At 38.5% G+C, this 18,533-nt stretch overlaps 1 protein-coding gene across 1 annotated transcript in view; it reads right to left on the bottom strand.

Moving 5' to 3' along the window:
* LOC131751223 (cytochrome P450 2C23-like) overlaps positions 1 to 18,533 on the bottom strand; it is a 32,635-nt gene that overhangs the window by 862 nt on the left and 13,240 nt on the right. The window contains exons 4-8 of the mRNA XM_059054727.2: positions 18,117 to 18,277; positions 17,432 to 17,608; positions 6,263 to 6,404; positions 5,098 to 5,285; positions 1,250 to 1,391 (exon numbers count right to left, since the gene is read on the bottom strand). Coding sequence (XP_058910710.1) covers positions 1,250 to 1,391; positions 5,098 to 5,285; positions 6,263 to 6,404; positions 17,432 to 17,608; positions 18,117 to 18,277 — 810 coding nt within the window. The remainder of the gene's footprint in view (positions 1 to 1,249; positions 1,392 to 5,097; positions 5,286 to 6,262; positions 6,405 to 17,431; positions 17,609 to 18,116; positions 18,278 to 18,533) is intronic.

Here is an 18,533-nt window from a genome sequence, read left to right as displayed (position 1 = left end):
ATCCATCTATTTATGTCTGTGCTGGGTCCTTGTGGCTGCTCGTGCCCCGCCCCCCGCCCCCGGCAGGCTGCGGAGAGCAGGGGCCACTCCTCATCCTGGTGTGTGGGGTACCGCAACGGCTCCTCCCGTCACGGAGCTCTGGCCCCAGGCACGCGGCCTCAGCAGCCACAGCCCAAGGGCTCCAGTGCCGCAGGCCCAGCAGCCGTGGCGCAAGGGCTCAGCCACTCCTTGGCATGCAGAAGCCCCCGGGCCAGGGCCGGAACCCTTGTCTCCCACATTGGCAGGTGGACTCTCAACCACTGCACCACCAGGGAAGTCCCTCCTTTCTCTTTTTTTTTTTTGCTCTTCTGCATTTTCCATCTTTTATACTGAACACTTACTATCACTGTAATTAGAAATAAAACATACTATTATTTTTGAAAATACGAATCAAATGATTGGCTAGGGTAACAAAGAAAAAGAATGGGTGCTGAGCAATCCTAAGTTGTTTTTATGACTTTATGAGAACTAGCAACTGGGAGCCATCCAGCACTTGCAAAGAGGCAAGGGTATGTGGGGCTCTGGATTTCAGAGGGGAAGAAAGAGGGTGAAGTGGTCAAGGTGTCTCTGATGGCCTCTTTAAGAATCAGAAAATTAATAATGGTTAATAATTTTATAAGAAGAGAGAAACTTGAATCTTTTGTTTTGAAAAAGTCATATTATGGGGCTTCCCTGGTGGCGCAGTGGTTGAGAGTCCGCCTGCCGATGCAGGGGGCGTGGGTTCGTGCCCTGGTCCGGGAAGATCCCACATGCCGCGGAGCGGCTGGGCCCGTGAGCCATGGCCGCTGAGCCTGCGCGTCTGGGGCCTGTGCTCCGCAACGGGAGAGGCCACAACAGTGAGAGGCCCGCGTAATGGGGGAAAAAAAAAGTCGTATTATGAAAGGGAGATCAACAGGCAAGAGTTTGTAAAAGGAGGTCCCTTAGTTATCTGATAATGTGTGAAATCTGAATTAAATTGATTTGCCTTGGTTTCTTTAAAAACTAGCATTGTACTCAATCACCAAACAACAAAAGAGTCCCTGGAAGACTTACCTGATCCTACTGGTATACAGACTTAAATGGATCCATCCCGATTTGAGGGTTTATAACAGATTGATTTGATTGACTTTGCTATCATCAGCGGATTACTTAGTTGTGCCATATTCAGTAAAGCTAAAAGTTATCCAAAAGGTGCATGTGTATGGTTTGGATGGGGTGTATTTATATTTACCCATGGAAAAAGGCACGAAATATTCTGTTTTCCTGACGCTGCCATTTTTATCCAAAAAGTGACCTGGGTCAAACTTCTCTGGGTTGGGAAATTCCTTGCAATCGTACAGGACCGAAGACAGTAATGGCAATACAGTAGCGCCCTGGAACCAAGAAATGGAGAGTGGAGTGGCACATTATCATGCTTACCTTTGGTTCATAAAAAGTCTAACACTTTTAATCACAGTGGATTAAATAGGATCGAGCACTCTTAAGTTTGCCTGGAGAGCACTGTCTCGTGTGATGGCTCTTTTACACACATTACAATAGAATATCTTTTATCAAGTAATAAGATGGTTCTCTGTGGGAAGAGCACTGTTATGGTCAATGTGCAATAATCAATTGTTAAAAAGCTAAGGTTTGCAACCCATATTGTCTAGACATGCACTTTACTAGAATTGTTGCCTCAAATTGAAAGAGCTCACATTTCATAATTTTTTTCTTTCTGAATTCAAGTGTGAATGGAAGAAAATGAGAGATGGAAACTTGTAATCTATAAAATCTATTGGATCAAACCCCACTTCCCTCACTTGTAAAACGGGGTGGGGTAACAACAGTAGGCTTTCCTCTTTGCCCCATTAGATTTTGTGAGATTTAAATGACAAAATAATAACGACCATTGATATGGAATGCTTCACATTTACCTAACACTGTGTTTAGTAGTTTATAAATTTAATTCTCACTTCAACCATATCCAGTAGGCTCTTTTTGTTTGTTTGTTTGTTTCACATTGTATAAATGCAGAAATTGAGATTCAGAGAGAAGAAATAACTTACTTGAGGTTATACTTTTAGCAAGTGGCATGGTTAGAATTTGACCCAACTATCTATGGGTCATAAAGCACCCCTGTTTAAGTAAAAGCCTCCTCTTCCCATTTTTACTTCATTTTGTATTTCCTGAAACATTATTTCACAGGTTTTGGAGTAGGTAATACATGCACATGGTATAAAATACCACAAAAAAAAAAGTACAAAAGGGTACAAAAGTGAAAATAAGTCTCTTTCCTATACTCAAGTCCCCTGGTTTCCTTCTTACTGTAATCACTCTTACCAGTGTACGATACATCCTTTATGAGATATCTTATGGATTAAAAAAAATGGTACACACCTATTTCCTACTTTTTCCACAAATAGTAGCATCCTGTAGTGTTCTGTAGCTTACTTGGTATTCTACTTTACATAAATAATTTTTAGGGAATTCCCTGGAGGTCCAGTGGTTAGGACTTGGTGCTTTCACTGCCGGGGGCCAGTTTCGATCCCTGCTTGGGGATCTAAGATCCTGTAAGCCATGCAGCGTGGCCAATAATAATAATAATAATAATAATAATAATAATAATAATAATAATTTAAAGTCCTTCTTAAATGAATATTCAGCACCAATACTGGTGCAATGAATATTATTTGGGGGGAAATATACACAAAGGATAAATTCCTAGTAGTGGAATTACTTTTCAAATTGCTATGAACGTTTTGAATTTTCATAGAAATTGTAATGATGCCTTCCATGGAAGTTACACCAATTTATACTACTAGCAAAAACATATGTTTTTTTATATCTTGCCAACATATTGTGACAAGTGAAAACATGTTTCTTTATCATTTTTATTTTCAATATATTTTATTGTGTAAGTATATTTTCACATATTTAAAAACCATTTGTAATTACTTTCACTCAAATTTAAATTTTGTCTCCCACGCATTTTATCTGTTGGTTCTGGGTTTTTTTCATGCTGACTGTAGGAGTTCATTTTATTTTTCAGTAATTAGTTCTTTGTTCTTATGAACTATGAAACATTTTGTCTCAGTTTGTCATTTGTCTTTTGACTTTGTTTCTTTTTCTTAGCTAGATTTTTCTTATTTGCATGTAACCAAATTTATCCATTTTAAAACGTATAGCCCTCTTATTCCTCTTGTCTTTGGTCAATGTTAGAAAGTCTTTCTTCACTCTGAAATTCTCAAAAAAAATTATTGCTTTTATCCTTAGCACTTTTATAGTTTAATATTCTATGTGTATATATTTGAGCCACCAAGAATAAATTTTCATATAAAATTTATTTTATATGAAAGTTTGAGGTAGGGATTTATTATTCTTATTTTTCCAACTTCCCTGGGAGTTCTACAACTGAATAATCAATATTTTTCCTCTAGGTTACAAGGAAAAAGCCACCTTTATCATATATTAAGTTTCCATGTATAATTACATTTATTTCTAGACTTTATTTGATTGATCTGTCTACTCAAGAAGCTGTATTATAATGCTTTAATAACTGTGACCTTATATTATGTTTTAATATTTGGTAGGACCTGTCCCTGACTATTCTTTAGTTTCAAATTTCCCATATCAAATTTGAGATCTGTTAGTTTAGTTACAAAAAAGTATCTAGTTTATATTTTCATTGAGATCTCATAAATGCATAGATTAATTTCAGGGTAACTGCTATCTTCCTACCTGAACGCAGAATAAGTCTTCTAATTTATTCAAAACTTGTATATCTTTCATTAACATTTTAAGGGGGTTTATTTTGGTATAAATCTTATAAACTTCTTATCAAGTATATTCCTAAGTATATTACCCTCGTTTTTATCAATAAAAAGCTTTTATTCATTATGTTTTTAAAACATAGCTTTTATTTTATATAGGGTAGAAATTGATTTTTTTAATAATAAATTTGTACCCAACCACTGGAAAATTCTATTTTTGCAGTGGTACTTAAGTTAATTTTCTTGAGTTTTCCAGGTACAATTATGTCACCTACAAATCGACCCCGCCTCTTAAATGTTTTATCTCATTACCTTTTTCTAATTCTAGTTAAATACTGGTAATGGTGGATAGCCTTGTCTTATTCCTGATATTAATAGGAATGCTTTTAGTCAAAAAGTATGATTTAGGAAATATGTTTTCCATGGCTAATGAGGTATTTATCTATTCCTAATTTTTTAAGGGTTAAACTCTTTAATATTATCAAAAGCATTTTCTGTACAAATGTGATTATCATGTGATTTTTCTCTAAATTCTATTTATATGGTGAATTTTATTAAACCAGATTTTCTGGTGTTAGACCATTCCTGTGTTCCTGATTACCTTCACTTGCTGGTGATGTAGTATTTTTAATGTGATGCTAGACTTATGTGTTAATAGACTTTTGCATTGACATTTGGCAGTAAGGTTGGGGGCTGTTTCAGTTTTGCAGTATTCTGTCACCTTTTCTTCCTCTTCTATACTCCTGAATGGATTAAATGTAAAACCCAACCCCTTAATCACTACAGAAGACTGACTACAGAAGACTGACTACAGAAGACTGACTACTCTTTTGATAATTGTTAACTGTCATGGGCAGCAGTATCCCAACTGTCCTGGTATATGAGGTCTTCAGAGGAAAGAATTCGGGTTAAAGAAAGTTGACATTTGACTTGATTACTTTAGAGCTGCAGATACATTTTCCATCTCTTCCCCCTTTTAAAAATCCATCATGGAAAATCAGGTTTCTGTTCCCACAACACTCTCATTAATGCAAATCACTTCTCCCTCAATACATTCTACGTGAGAGTGTGAGGGGCCTTGGGAGCCCCAGGTCAGCTTCCCCATTCCAGGAAGCAGAGACAGGACCACAGAGGTGACAGAATGGCCTGAAGGTGCACTGCATGGCAATGACAGATTTCAAACCCAGGCCATGTGACTCTGACCTTGTGTTCTTTCCATGTCTCTCAATTGCCTCTCTTCCTGAAACAGAACTGATATGCCTTTAACAGGCCCCACTGAGGTATCATGCTGCCTCTTCTATCCCAGCCAGCTTTCTCAGACACCTCTAACCTTAGGGATGAAGTACTGTCTGAATTTCGTGTCCTGGACCACAGTATGGGGCATGTTAGAAGGAAGGAGGGTGAGGTATCTTTGTATCTCATGAAGCACAGCCTCTGTATAGGGCAGCTTTATCTTGTCCTTCATGCAGGGGCTTTGGTTGCATCCAATTACACGGTCAATTTCTTCATGAACTTTGGCTGCAAAGACATGAATCATGAATGTTACTCAAGAGATGTGTCCCCTGGACACCTGGAAATGCTTACGATGTATAATAGAAAGTGGCCTAGAAAAGGATCCCAAGGTCAAAGACATGTTGCTAAACAGCCCACGGGTCTGCTCCTCAACGGAATTTCTATTTTCTATTTTCTGGTCTAAAAGACCAGAGATTTTGCTGCAGGAAACATAAAAGTTGCATCAGCTATGTCCTTGGCCTCCTGCCTGAATTGGTTTGTCCTCCTGTGCAGGTGAGGAGATGACCTCTGTGGCAGGGACTGAGGTTTACCCCAGATTCCTGGCAAAGCAGCTGGAGAGAGGAAATGTTTAATCCTCACTCTAGTGGGAGCATCTCCTTTGTCAGCCTCATCCAGTCTCCTACACTTTTTGTGGGAATGGCAAACACCATTTTGTTAAGCAGTATAAACACTGGCTTTCTAAGACCTGTGCTCTGAGAACGTGCTTGAGAAAATCACGCTACTACAATTTCATTTTTAAATTTTAATTACATTGGAGCTAAAAATTCCCTTTGGGGAGTCTGATCCATTCTCAAGACGGAAAAACACAGACCTGTGAGGTGAAATAACTTATTTGAGGTCACACAGCCAGGTATGGGCAGGCCGAGAATGAGAAGCCACCATGGGAATCCATGCATCCCTCATCTAAATAGGGCTCACTCTTCAGCATTGCATCACATATGGAAGAGTTGGGATTCAGAAGCTCCTCTGTGTTTAAACCTAAATGAAAGTCTTTGGGTTCATAAAGGTCTCTCTTTCTTATCAGCATCATTTGATATAATTCTGATCTATAAAATCAAACCACATGGATGACCCTTTGCATGATGTTCTACAAGGCAGTCCAAAGAAAGAGAAGTCGTCACTGTCAGTAGTATCTTCCAACCCTCACCAGTGCCAGGAGCTCATATTTTATCCTACATAAATACTTAGGATATTTGCTGTACCTTGAACCTCAGGGTATTTCATTAGGAGCAGGAGCCCATAGCTCAGAGTGATACTGGTTGTCTCTATTCCCGCTGAAAACAGATTTGATCCACAGGTTGTCAAGTTCTCCAAGTGAAATTCAGACTCTGGGTTCTGTTTCTCCTGTAGATGGTAGAGTTAATGGCCACGTGAGTTAAAAAGAAGGCAGTGGTTTATCAGAGCTCTATGATCACACCCCATCACTAGCAATAGGCTTCATTTTGTGCACAGTAGGGTGGTAGATAAAGAAATCTGTCATGGAATCGAAACTCCTGGTTCAAATCCCGGGTTGGTCAATGAACAGATGTGTGCCCTCGGCACGTTACTTTACCTTTTCACTCAATTTCATCATCTGTGAAATTGGAGTAAAAAATAGAACATACCCCATAGGGTTATTATAAAGATTAAAAGAATTAATGGGTGGAAGATCTTGGAAAAATTCTTCATATATACAAATACTCAGTGAATGGTATTTTCTTTTATTATATTTAACGAAAAAGACTAGATGATAACCTCTGTGTGAGCACAATGTAGAGAAATCACTGGTTTGGGACTGGTCTATTTCCTTCACTTACAAAGACTTAGGTATTCGCAGCCCCACACTCTCACATATGACACATCATTATTAATGGCATTTCTTTTTTTTTTCATTGGAGTATAATTGCTTTACAATGTTGTGTTAGTTTCTGCTGTACAACAAAGTAAATCAGCTATATGTATACATAAATCCCCTCCCTCTTAAGCCTCCCTCCACCCACCCCCATTACTGGCATTTCTAATATGAAGATTATACTTGTACATATAGGACATTTTGATTTACAATTTTTTGCATGGGATCTACAAAGTCTTTAGAAAATAAACTGATCCAGGGCTTAAAAACAATGACTGAACTTTCTTTTTTTTTTTTGCACCCTTCTAATGTTTAAATCAAGAATATATTTTTATTCTTATTTTTTCATATATCTACATTTACTTTGCAAAAGTAATACATATACATCATAGAAATACAAATACATTGTAGTGTTACATATAGGAATGCATTATATGTGTACAAATACATGAACATTGTCAAACATTTAGAAAATACAGGGGAACTAGAAGAAAATTAATCCTATCATTTAAGTAACAAACACTGACAATATTTTGGCATATATTCTCTAAATTTTTTTTCTTTTTTTTTGAATTTTAGAATTTTATTTATTTATTTATACAGCAGGTTCTTATTAGTTATAAATTTTATACATATTAGTGTATATATATCAATCCCAATCTCCCAATTCATCACACACACACCCCACCCCTGACTTTCCTCCCTTGGTGTCCATACATTTGTTCTCTACATCTGTGTCTCTATTTCTCCCTTGCAAACCAGCTCATCTGTACCATTTTTCTAGATTCCACATATACACGTTAATATACGATATTTGTTTTTCCCTTTCTGACATACTTCACTCTGTATGATAGTCTCTAGATCAATCCACATCTCTACAAATGACCCTATTTCATTCCTTTTTATGGCTGAGTAATATTGCATTGTATATATGTACCACATCTTCTTTATCCATTTGTCTGTCGATGGGGATTTAGGCTGCTTCCATGACTGGCTATTGTAAATACTGCTACAAATGAACATTGGAGTGCATGTGTCTTTTTGAATTATGGTTTCCTCTGGGTATATGGCCAGGAATGGGATTGCTGGGTCATATGGTAATTCTATTTTCAGTTTTTTAAGGAGCCTCCATACTGTTATCCCCAGGGCTGTATCAATTTATATTTCCACCAACAGTGCAAGAGGGTTCCCTTTTCTCCACACCCTCTCCAGCGTTCGTTGTTTGTAGATTTTCTGATGATGCCCATTCTAACTGGTGTGAGGTGATACCTCATTGTAGTTTTGATTTGCAGTTCTCTAATAATTAGTGATGCTGAGCAGGTTTTCATGTGCTTCTTGGCCATCTGTATGTCTTCTTTGGAGAAATGTCTATTTAGGTCTTCTGCCCATTTTTTGATTGGGTTGTTTGTTTTTTTAATATTGAGCTGCATGAGCTGCTTATATATTTTGGAGATTAATCCTTTGCCTGTTGATTCATTTGCAAATATCTTCTCCCATTCTGAGGTCTGTCTTTTTCTCTTGTTTATAGTTTCCTTTGCTGTGCAAAAGCTTTGAAGTTTCATTAGGTCCCATGTGTTTATTTTGGTTTTCCTTTCCATTACTCTAGAATGTGGGTCAAAAAAATCTTGCTGTGATTTATGTCAAAGAGTGTTCTTCCTATGTTTTCCTCTAAGAGTTTTATGGTGTCTGGTCTTATATTTAGATCTTTAATCCGTTTTCAGTTTATTTTTGTGTATGGTGTTAGGGAGTGTTCTAATTTCATTCTTTTACATGTAGCTGTCCAGTTTTCTCAGCACCATTTATTGAAGAGACTGTCTTTTCTCCATTGTATATCCTTGCCTCCTTTATCATAGATTAGTTGACCATAGGTGCAGGGATTTATCTCTAGGCTTTTTATCTTGTTCCATTGATCTATATTTCTGTTTTTCTGCCAGTACCATATTGTCTTGATTACTGTAGCTTTGTAGTATAGTCTGAACTCAGGGAGTCTGATTCCTCCAGCTCCATTTTTTTCCCCTCAAGATTGCTTTGGCTATTTGGGGTTTTTGTATATCCATACAAATATTATGACTTTTTTGTTCCAGTTGTGTAAAAAATGCCATTGGTAATCTGATAGTGATTGCATTGAATCTGTAGATTGCTTTGGGTAGTATAGTCATTTTCACAATATTGATTCTTTCAATCCAAGAACATGGTATATCTCTCCATCTCTTTGTGTCATCTTTGATTTCTTTCATCAGTGTCTTATAGTTTTCTGAGTACAGGTCTTTTACCTCCTTAGGTAGGTTTGTTCCTAGGTATTGTATTCTTTTTGTTGCAGTGGTGAATGGGGGTATTTCCTTAATTTCTCTTTCTGATCTTTAATTGTTAGTGTATAGGAATGCAAGAGATTTCTGTGCATTAATTTTGTATCCTGCAACTTTACCAGATTCACTGATTAGCTCTAGTAGTTTTCTGGTGGCATCTTTAGGATTATCTATGTATAGTATCATGTCACCTGCAAACACTGACAGTTTTACTTTTTCTTTTCCTATTTGGATTCCTTTTATTTCTTTTTCTTCTCTGATTGCCATGGCTAGGACTTCCAAAACTATGTTGAATAATAGTGGCGGGAATGGACATCCTTGTCTCATTCCTGATCTTAGAGGAAATGCTTTCAGTTTTTCACCATGGAGAATGATGTTTGCTGTGGGTTTGTCCCATGAGGCCTTTATTATGTTGAGGTAGGTTCCCTCTATGCCCACTTTCTGGAGAGTTTTTATCATAAATGGGTGTTGAATTTTGTCAAAAGCTTTTTCTGCATCTATTGAGATGATCATATGGTTTTTGTTCTTCAATTTGTTAATATGGTGTATCACATTGATTGATTTGTGTATATTGAAGAATCCTTGCATCCCTGGGATAAATCCCACTTGATCATGGTGTACGATCTTTTTAATGTGTTGCTGGATTCTGTTTGCTAGTATTTTGTTGAGGATTTTTGCATCTATATTCATCAGTGACAGTGGTCTGTAATTTTCTTTTTTTGGAGTATCTTTGGTTTTGGTATCAGGGTGATGGGGGCCTCATAGAATGAGTTTGGGAGTGTTCCTCCCTCTGCAATTTTTTGGAAGGGTTTGAGAAGGATGGGTGTTAGCTCGTCCCTAAATGTTTGATAGAATTCACCTGTGAAGCCATCTGGTTCTGGACTTTTGTTTGTTGGAAGATTTTTAATCACAGTTTCAATTTCATTACTTGTGATTGGTCTATTCATATTTTCTATTTCTTCCTGGTTCAGTCTTGGAAGGTTATACCTTTCTAAGAATTTGTCCCTTCCTTCTAGGTTGCTCATTTTATTGGCATAGAGTTGCTTGTAGTAGTCTCTTATGATACTTTGTATTTCTGTGGTGTCCATTGTAACTTCTTTTTCATTTCTAATTTTATTGATTTGAGTCCTCTCCTTCTTTTTCTTGATGAGTCTAGCTAAGGGTTTATCAATTTTATCTTCTCAGACAACCAGCTTTTAGTTTTATTGATCTCTGCTATTGTTTTCTTTGTTTCTATTTCATTTATTTCTGCTCTGATCGTTATGATTTCTTTCCTTCTACTAACTTTGGGTTTTGTTTGTTCTTGTTTCTGTAGTTCCTTTAGGTGTAAGGTTAGATTGTTTAGTTGAGATTTTTCTTGTTTCTTGAGGTAGGATTGTATTGCTCTAAACTTCCCTCTTGGAACTGCTTTTGCTGCATCCCATAGGATTTGAATTGTCATGGTTTGTTGTCATTTGTCTCTAGGTATTTTTTGATTTCCTCTTTGATTTCTTTAGTGATCTTTTGGTTATTTAGTAGCACACTGTTTAGCCTCCATGTATGTGTGTTTTTTACAGTTATTTTCTTGTAATTGATTTCCAGTCTCATAGCATTGTTGTCAGAAAAGATGCTTGATATGATTTCAATTTTCTTAAATTTTCCAAGGCTTGATTTCTGACCCAAGATGTGATCTATTCTGGAGAATGTTCCATGTGCACTTGAGAAGAAAGTGTATTCTGCCACTTTTGGGTGGAATATTCTATAAATATCAATTAAATCTATCTGGTCTAATGTGTCATTTAAAGCTTGTGTTTCCTTATTAATTTTCTTTCTGGATGATCTGTCCTTTGGTATAACTGAGGTGTTTAAGTCCCCCACTATTATTATGTTACTGTCGATTTCCTCTTTTATAGCTGTTAGCATTTGCCTTATGTATTGAGGTGCTCCTATGTTGGGTGCATATATATTTATAATTGCTATATCTTCTTCTTGGATTGATCCCTTGATCATTATGTAGTGTCCTTCTTCATCTCTTGTAACATTCTTTATTTTAAAGCCTATTTTATCTGATATGAGTATTGCTATTCCAGCTTTCTTTTGGTTTCCATTTGTATGGAATATTTTTTCCATCCCCTCACTTTCTGTCTGCATGTGTCCCTAAGTCTGAAGTGGGTCTCTTGTAGACAGCATATATATGGGTTTTGTTTTTGCATCCATTCAGTGAGCCTGTGTCATTTGGTTGGAGCATTTAATCCATTCACATTTAATTCAGCATTTAATCCATTCATTAAGGTAATTATTGATATGTATGTTCCTATTACCATTTTCTTAATTGTTTTGGGTTTGTTTTTGTAGGTCCTTTTCTTCTCTGTGTTTCCCACTTAGAGAAGTTACTTTAGCATTTGTTGTAGAGCTGGTTTGGTGGTGTTGAATTCTCTTAGCTTTTGCTTGTCTGTAAAGCTTTTGATTTATCCAGTGAATCTGAATGAGATCCTTGTGGGTAGAGTAACCTTGGTTGTAGTTTCTTCCCTTTCATCACTTTAAATATATCATGCCACTCCCTTCTGGCTTGTAGAATTTCTGCTGAGAAATCAGCTGTTAACCTTATGGGAGTTCCCTTGTATGTTATTTGTCATTTTTCCCTTGCTGCTTTCAATAATTTTTCTTTGTCTTTAATTTTTGTCAGTTTGATTACTATGTGTCTCCCTGTGTTTCTCCTTGGGTTTTTCCTGCCTTGGATTCTCTGTGATTCCTGGACTTGGGAGGCTATTTACTTTCCCATGTTAGCAAAGTTTTCGACTATAATCTCTTCAAATATTTTCTCAGGTCCTTTCCCTCTCTCTTCTCCTTTTGGGACCCCTATAATGTGAAAGTTGTTGCATTTAATGTTGTCCCAGAGGTCTCTTAGGCTGTCTTCATTTCTTTTCATCCTTTTTTCTTTATTCTGTTCCACAGCAGTGAATTCCACCATTCTGTCTTCTAGGTCACTTATCCATTCTTCTGCCTCAGTTATTCTGCTATTGATTCTTTCTAGTGTATTTTTCATTTCAGTTATTGTATTGTTCATCTGTTTGTTTGTTCTTTAATTCTTCTAGGTGTGTGTTCTTTAATTCTTCTAGGTCTTTGTTAAACATTTCTTGCATCTTCTCAATCTTTGCCTCCATTCTTTTTCCAAGATCCTGGATCATCTTCGCTATCATTATTCTGAATAATGGAAGGCTGCCTAGCTCTACTTCATTTAGTTGTTTTTCTGGGGTTTTATCTTGTTTCTTCATCTGGTACATGGTCCTCTGCATTTTCATTTTGTCTGTCTTTCTGTGAATGTGGTTTTCATTCCACAGGCTGCAGGACTGTAGCTCTTATTACTTCTGCTATCTACTTTCTGGTGAATGAGGCTATCTAAGATGCTTGTGCAAACTACCTAATGGGAGGGACTGGTGGTGGGTAGAGCTGAGTGTTGCTCTGGTGGGCAGAAGCTCAGTAAAACTTTAATCCGCTATCTGCTGATGGATGGGGCTGAGTTCCCTCCCTGTTGGTTGTTTGGCTTGAGGTGACCCAGCACTGGAGGCTACAAGCTCTTTGGTGGGGCTCTTGGTGGACTCCCAGATGGCTCACGCCAAGGAGTACTTCCCAGAACTTCTGCTGCCAGTGTCCTTGTCCTCACGGTGAGACACAGCCACCCTCCCCCCCACCTCTGTAGGAGACCCTCCAACACTAGCAGGTAGGTCTGGTTCAGTCTTCTATGGGTCACTGCTCCTTCCCCCTGGGTCCTGATGTGCACACTACTTTGTGTGTGCCCTCCAAGAGTGGAGTCTCTGTTTCCCCCAGTCCTGTTGAAGTCCTGCAGTCAAGTCCTGCTAGCCTTCAAAGTCTGATTCTCTGGCAATTCCTCCGCCTGTTGCCGGACCCCCAGGTTGGGAAGCCTGACTTGGGGCTCAGTACCTTCACTCCAGTGGGTGGACTTCTTTTTTTTTTTTTTTAAGAATTTGTTTTTTGTTTTTTAATTTATTTATTTTTGGCTGTGTTTGGTCTTCGTTGTTGCACGGGCTTTCTCTAGCTGCACTGAGTGGGGGCTACTCTTCCTTGCAGTGCACGGGCTTCTCATTGCAGTGGCTTCTCTTGTTGTGGAGCATGGGCTCTAGGCACACGGGTTTCAGTAGTTGCAGCACACGGGCTCAGCAGTTGTGGTGCATGGGCTTAGTTGCTCTGCACCATGTGTGATCTTCCTGGACCAGGGATCGAACCCATGATCCCTGCTTTGGCAGGTGGATTCTTAACCACTGAGCCACCGAGGAAGTCCCAGTGGGTGGACTTCTGTGGTATAATTGTTCTCCAGTACCCAGCGGTTATGGGATTTGATTTTATTGTGCTTGAGCCTTTCCTACTGTCTCATTGTGGCTTCTCCTTTTTCTTTGGATGTCGGGTATGTTTTTGGTGAATTCCAGTGTCTCCCTGTTGATGATCGTTCAGCAGTTAGTTGTGATTCCAGTGCTCTCGCAAGAGGGAGTGAGTGCATGTCCTACTACTCTGCCATCTTGAACCAATCTCTGAGCTTTCTATTTTACAATTACTATACTAAAAATAATAGGGATTAAATCTTCTTCGTTGATGTATCCCCAACCCTTGGCATAATAGCTGGCACTAAGAATTTGTTGAATAAATTATTAATATATATAAATTAGTTAAGCTAATAAAATCTCTATTTTTCACTATAATTAAGTTATTTTCATTGCTGATTAATTTTTGGTGGGCTTTTAATACCACTGTTTTTAAATTTAAGAAAAGTATTAGAGCACTTCTTTTAACTATTAGCTTTACTTTTAAAGCTCTGAATCAAGTTTTTCTTAACTCTGTTTCTTTATACCATGTCATGTCTCTCCTGTTCATTTCAAAATGGGATGATTCCTGCATATGGATGTCCAAGTTTTTAGGCACATTGCCACTTTCTACCTATAGTTCTTACTGCCTTGATCTGGAATACTGAGCATTTTAAATAACTCCCTCACAACAGAAAGTCCAGTAGGTTTTTAAAAATCTTTGCTTGGGAAGAGAGTGAGGGAGAAAGTGGAAATATCAGCATATCTTCTATTTATGTTCTAACTCTGTAATTTAGCTAAGTAGAATGAACTCCGCCATTTTGTTTAATTCTTAACACACCCAAATCTGTTATGTAGTAAGGTTTAGAGATTAAAACATAATGCAACAAAACTTACAGGAAAGCAGAAATGCTTCAGAAGTTTCTACCCATATTCTATTGATAGTTATCTTAAAGGAAAAATAGATGTGGAGGGGAGAGGAAGGAATGGTTGAAATCCAGACGTTGGCATATCAACTTTCTTTTGTTCCTTCCTTTAGACTCTTTCAGAGGATCTCAAGGCTTTGGTATGCATGCTAACAATTGTCCGTGGTCCCTTTCCAGTGTTTCCTGTATTGGTGAATGGCCCCAGCTTCCATCCAGTTAGGCAAGCCAGGAACACAGCTCCTCATCTCTTGCATTTTCCAACTCACCACCAAGACTGTTAATTTTACCTCCTAAAAGTATCTCAAATCTACCCACGTCTCTTCATTTCCACCACCAGTACCCTTGGCCATCTTCTTTACCTTGGGCCAGTGCAATCATCTCATACAGAAAATGCTATTGGTGCCCTGCTCAGATCCCTTTTACTGGTTCTGATAACCTACCTCACAGCTGCTTTGGCTCACACCTGCAACTTTCTCTGGAGTCCCTTGGACACTGGAGCCACAATGACAAGAGAAGCCTGGGAGGGAATCAGTCTCCCAGACCACCCCCATGGGGCTGCCTGTGACCAATGACTGATAGGTGCAAGAGTACAAAAGCCCAGCTCCGTTGCCCCAGGGAAGGACAAACTCTGCAGTGCAATTTATACTCTAGAGTCCCCTGTAGGATCAGGTAGAGACTAGGCTTCACCTGAAACCACATCTGTTTTTAATTTTTCCCCTTCCTTATCCTGTTTCTCTCATTCACATACATAGAAGTTTCTCCTGATAGCACTCCCTTAATAAATCACTTCCACACAAATCCCCATTTTAGGCTCTGCTACCAGGAAATTTACTAGAACAGCTAGAACTCCTAGCTGTTCTCCTTGCATCCACTGTTGACCTCTACAATCTGTTCTCCACATCACAAATATGGTCATCCTTTACACAGTGCTTAGACCCTGCAAACGATTTCCACTGATATTAGGATAAAAGCTAAACTAATTAATGTGTCCTGCCAGGCCCTGCATGAATGGTCTGCCTGCTGACCTCTTGCTGTTTCAGCTTCTCTCCCACCACTCTCCCATGCTGCCTCCTTTCCAGCCACACTGACCTTCTGTCTATCCCTCATATCCCCAAGCTTCCCTCTGCCTCAGGGCCTTTGCACATCTTGTTCCTCTGCTTGGCATATTTTTCTTTGCTACTTTTATGCAGATAATCCCTACTCACCTTTCAGCTCTCAGCTCAATTGTTCACCTATGTGAGCAGGGATGTATCCACTGGGCCTTGGTTTAGAAGTCCCTTACTGACTCGAATTAGACTAGCATTAGTGTTCCTGCCACATTCTCCCATAACAATCTTATACTTCCTCTATTAGCACTTCATTGTTACTGTTTGTTTTGATGATCTTTGCACTAGACTGTAAGCTCCATTAAGTCAAGGACTGTATCTTTGTTAATTAATTAATTAATTATTTCAATAAATATTTATGTGCATCTACAATATTTTAGACATTGTGCTAGTTGCTGGTGATACAAAGCGTGAAAAATCGACAATACTCCAGCCCTTTGGAGTATACAGTGTAGTGGAGAATATAGAGGTAAATTAAATAAATATTTTGTTAAACTACAATAAGTGTTATGAAAGAAAATTACAGGGTAGTATCTGATTCATCATTTTATTCCCTTTACCCTTTACCATGACTGATACAGAGTTGGTGCTAAATAAAATCTTTAAATGATTGAATTAAAAACCTGGCTATTTTTTTTTCTCTTTTCCAGACAAACATCTAGTCCTCTGAGAGCCAACAACAAACTTTTCCATCAGAATGAAGAAGCTATTTCGATATACATTGTTGATAAGTGGAATGAGCTTGAATGACTCTACTGACCCCAGGGAAATTTCTGAGAAGAAAAAAGGGCATCAACATGCCTTCCTTCAACATGTTTTCTAAGGAAATCAAGCTTTCCAAATCAGCCCTCCTAGAGATTAAGAAGACTAAACGAGTTATTATTGTTTGCTATAACTTGCACATTTATGATATACTTGAGTGGTGTTTTTCTTTTGTTTATATATATATATATATATCTGGGGAAATTTGGCATAAATGAGGTTAATTTTATAGGGCTCAAAGAATTATTTTCAGATTTTAAGCTGTTATATGTGTATATACATTTAAATATCTTCTTTTTACAATCTATTGTTTGTCACAGTCTTGACTGTTTTTCTACTGATGTTCTCATGGACACTCATGCTGGTATTTTATGTCAGTGATGTTCTGAGGGTTGGTGGCTGTGTGATACTTGCTATTCAATATGTTTAATACCATCCATGGTTAATGTATAATGTATTTGTTTTAGAACCCTTTATCCATCACCAGATTCAAATAACAAGATCGTTCTATGGGAAAACACAATCCAGTTTTTATAATGTATTGGTGTATGACATGCTACCGGGGAAGCACTGTGGCAAAAATGGCTGACTGTGTATGTGTAAATAATGTGTAGAGAAGATGCATGTGTGTTTAGCCACCCCAAGATAAATATATGCTCAGAAACATGCATATATATATATACATATTTATGTATATATATGTAGCTTATTGTAAATATGTATCAAGAACACTTCATTAAATGCTAATATCCAAGTGTAGGAAGTAAATAGAAATACAAAGGAAAAAGAGGGCTTTGGACTATTTTTAAATTTCTGTTACTGTTAATAGTGTACCCCATTGCCATAAGATATCAAAATATTAAGAATTACCAAAATGGGGACTTCCCTGGTGGCACAGTGGTTAAGACTCCAAGCTTCCAATGCGGGGGGCCTGGGTTCGATCCCTGGTCAGGGAACTAGATCCCACATGCATGATGCAACTAAGAGTTCACATGCCACAACTAAGGAGTCTGCCTGCCGCAACTAAGACCCAGCAAAACCAAATTAAAAAAAAAAAAGAATTACCTACATGGTGTGATTATGCTTTCCTGCATTTCCATGGACTGATAAAATATAGTATCAGGGAAAGACGTCACTTACAGTACCTGCTCCATCTTGCTGAGGAAACAGTCAATGTAGTCTCGAGGGTTATTATGATCCAGGGACTTTTGATGCTCCTTCACTTTTTCCAGAATAAAATATTTAACATCATTAAGCCTTTCTGAGAATGCTTTGTGCTCTCCAGGGAGATGCTTTATGAGTTTGGGCCATAGATTGTAAATCTAAAATGAGAAAAAAAATACATCAGCAATTCAGTTTGTGAAGAGAGACCAGTGTTTCTAAGTGGAGCACCTAATCCTCTGTGGGGTCTGGCTAGGGAGAATCCCTTCCTCCAGCTTCCGAGCAGAAGAGAAGGGAGGGTGACCATCACGTACATGAAAGCAGCCCCTTCCCATCTCCCTGCTCAACCACCCTCGGCCAACCTCAGAGTCGAGAGGGGGAGAATGTGCGTAGGGGCCTTAAAAGAAATGTAAGCAACTGGGAATGTGATGTCTTCTTTTGTGGGAGTCAACTCACAGAAGCAAGCAGAGGGCAGCCTTCCATAGGTGCTGGGGTAAGCGACACTGCACTCATCCACTCGACAAGACACACGAGGAGGGAAGGTGACAGTGCTTGTGTTGGCATGTGCTCATGGGGCAGGGTGGGGAGCTCGCAGCCCTTTACCCTGCCTATGGGCTCCCAGTGCCCCCATGAGATCAACTGCAAGGGCAGACGCAGACTTGGCTTTACCTGGATCCAGGGAGAGTTTATTCGATTAAAATTTTTATTTAACAAACTCAACAGGGAGAGTAACATCTTATTGTCATAGTGGAAACGCTCGTTGAAGAGGATGGAGCAGATCACGTTGCAGGAAGCACAGGAGAGGGTGAAGACAGGGTCCAAGGGCTGAGCTGATGTGAGAAAAAAAAAAAAAACCCCAATTCTAACATTTAGAATTTTCAACAGCCTGCATTAGGGCTTCAAGAACAGGGCCTCCCCCGCAAAAAAATAAATAAAAAATATTTAAAAAAGAACAGGGCCTCCCTCTTGCTCAGATTGATACCTATATTTTATTTTCCCTAAACTTCTTCTAATTAGGATGTAGGGATCTTCTACTAGTACTGCATGCTCTATAGTATTATACTATGCTGCTACTACTACTAATTA

The sequence above is a fragment of the Kogia breviceps genome, chromosome 2 (genome assembly GCF_026419965.1).
Source record: "Kogia breviceps isolate mKogBre1 chromosome 2, mKogBre1 haplotype 1, whole genome shotgun sequence".
Lineage (NCBI taxonomy): Eukaryota > Metazoa > Chordata > Mammalia > Artiodactyla > Physeteridae > Kogia > Kogia breviceps.
This window is presented reverse-complemented; position numbering and strand designations above follow the sequence as displayed.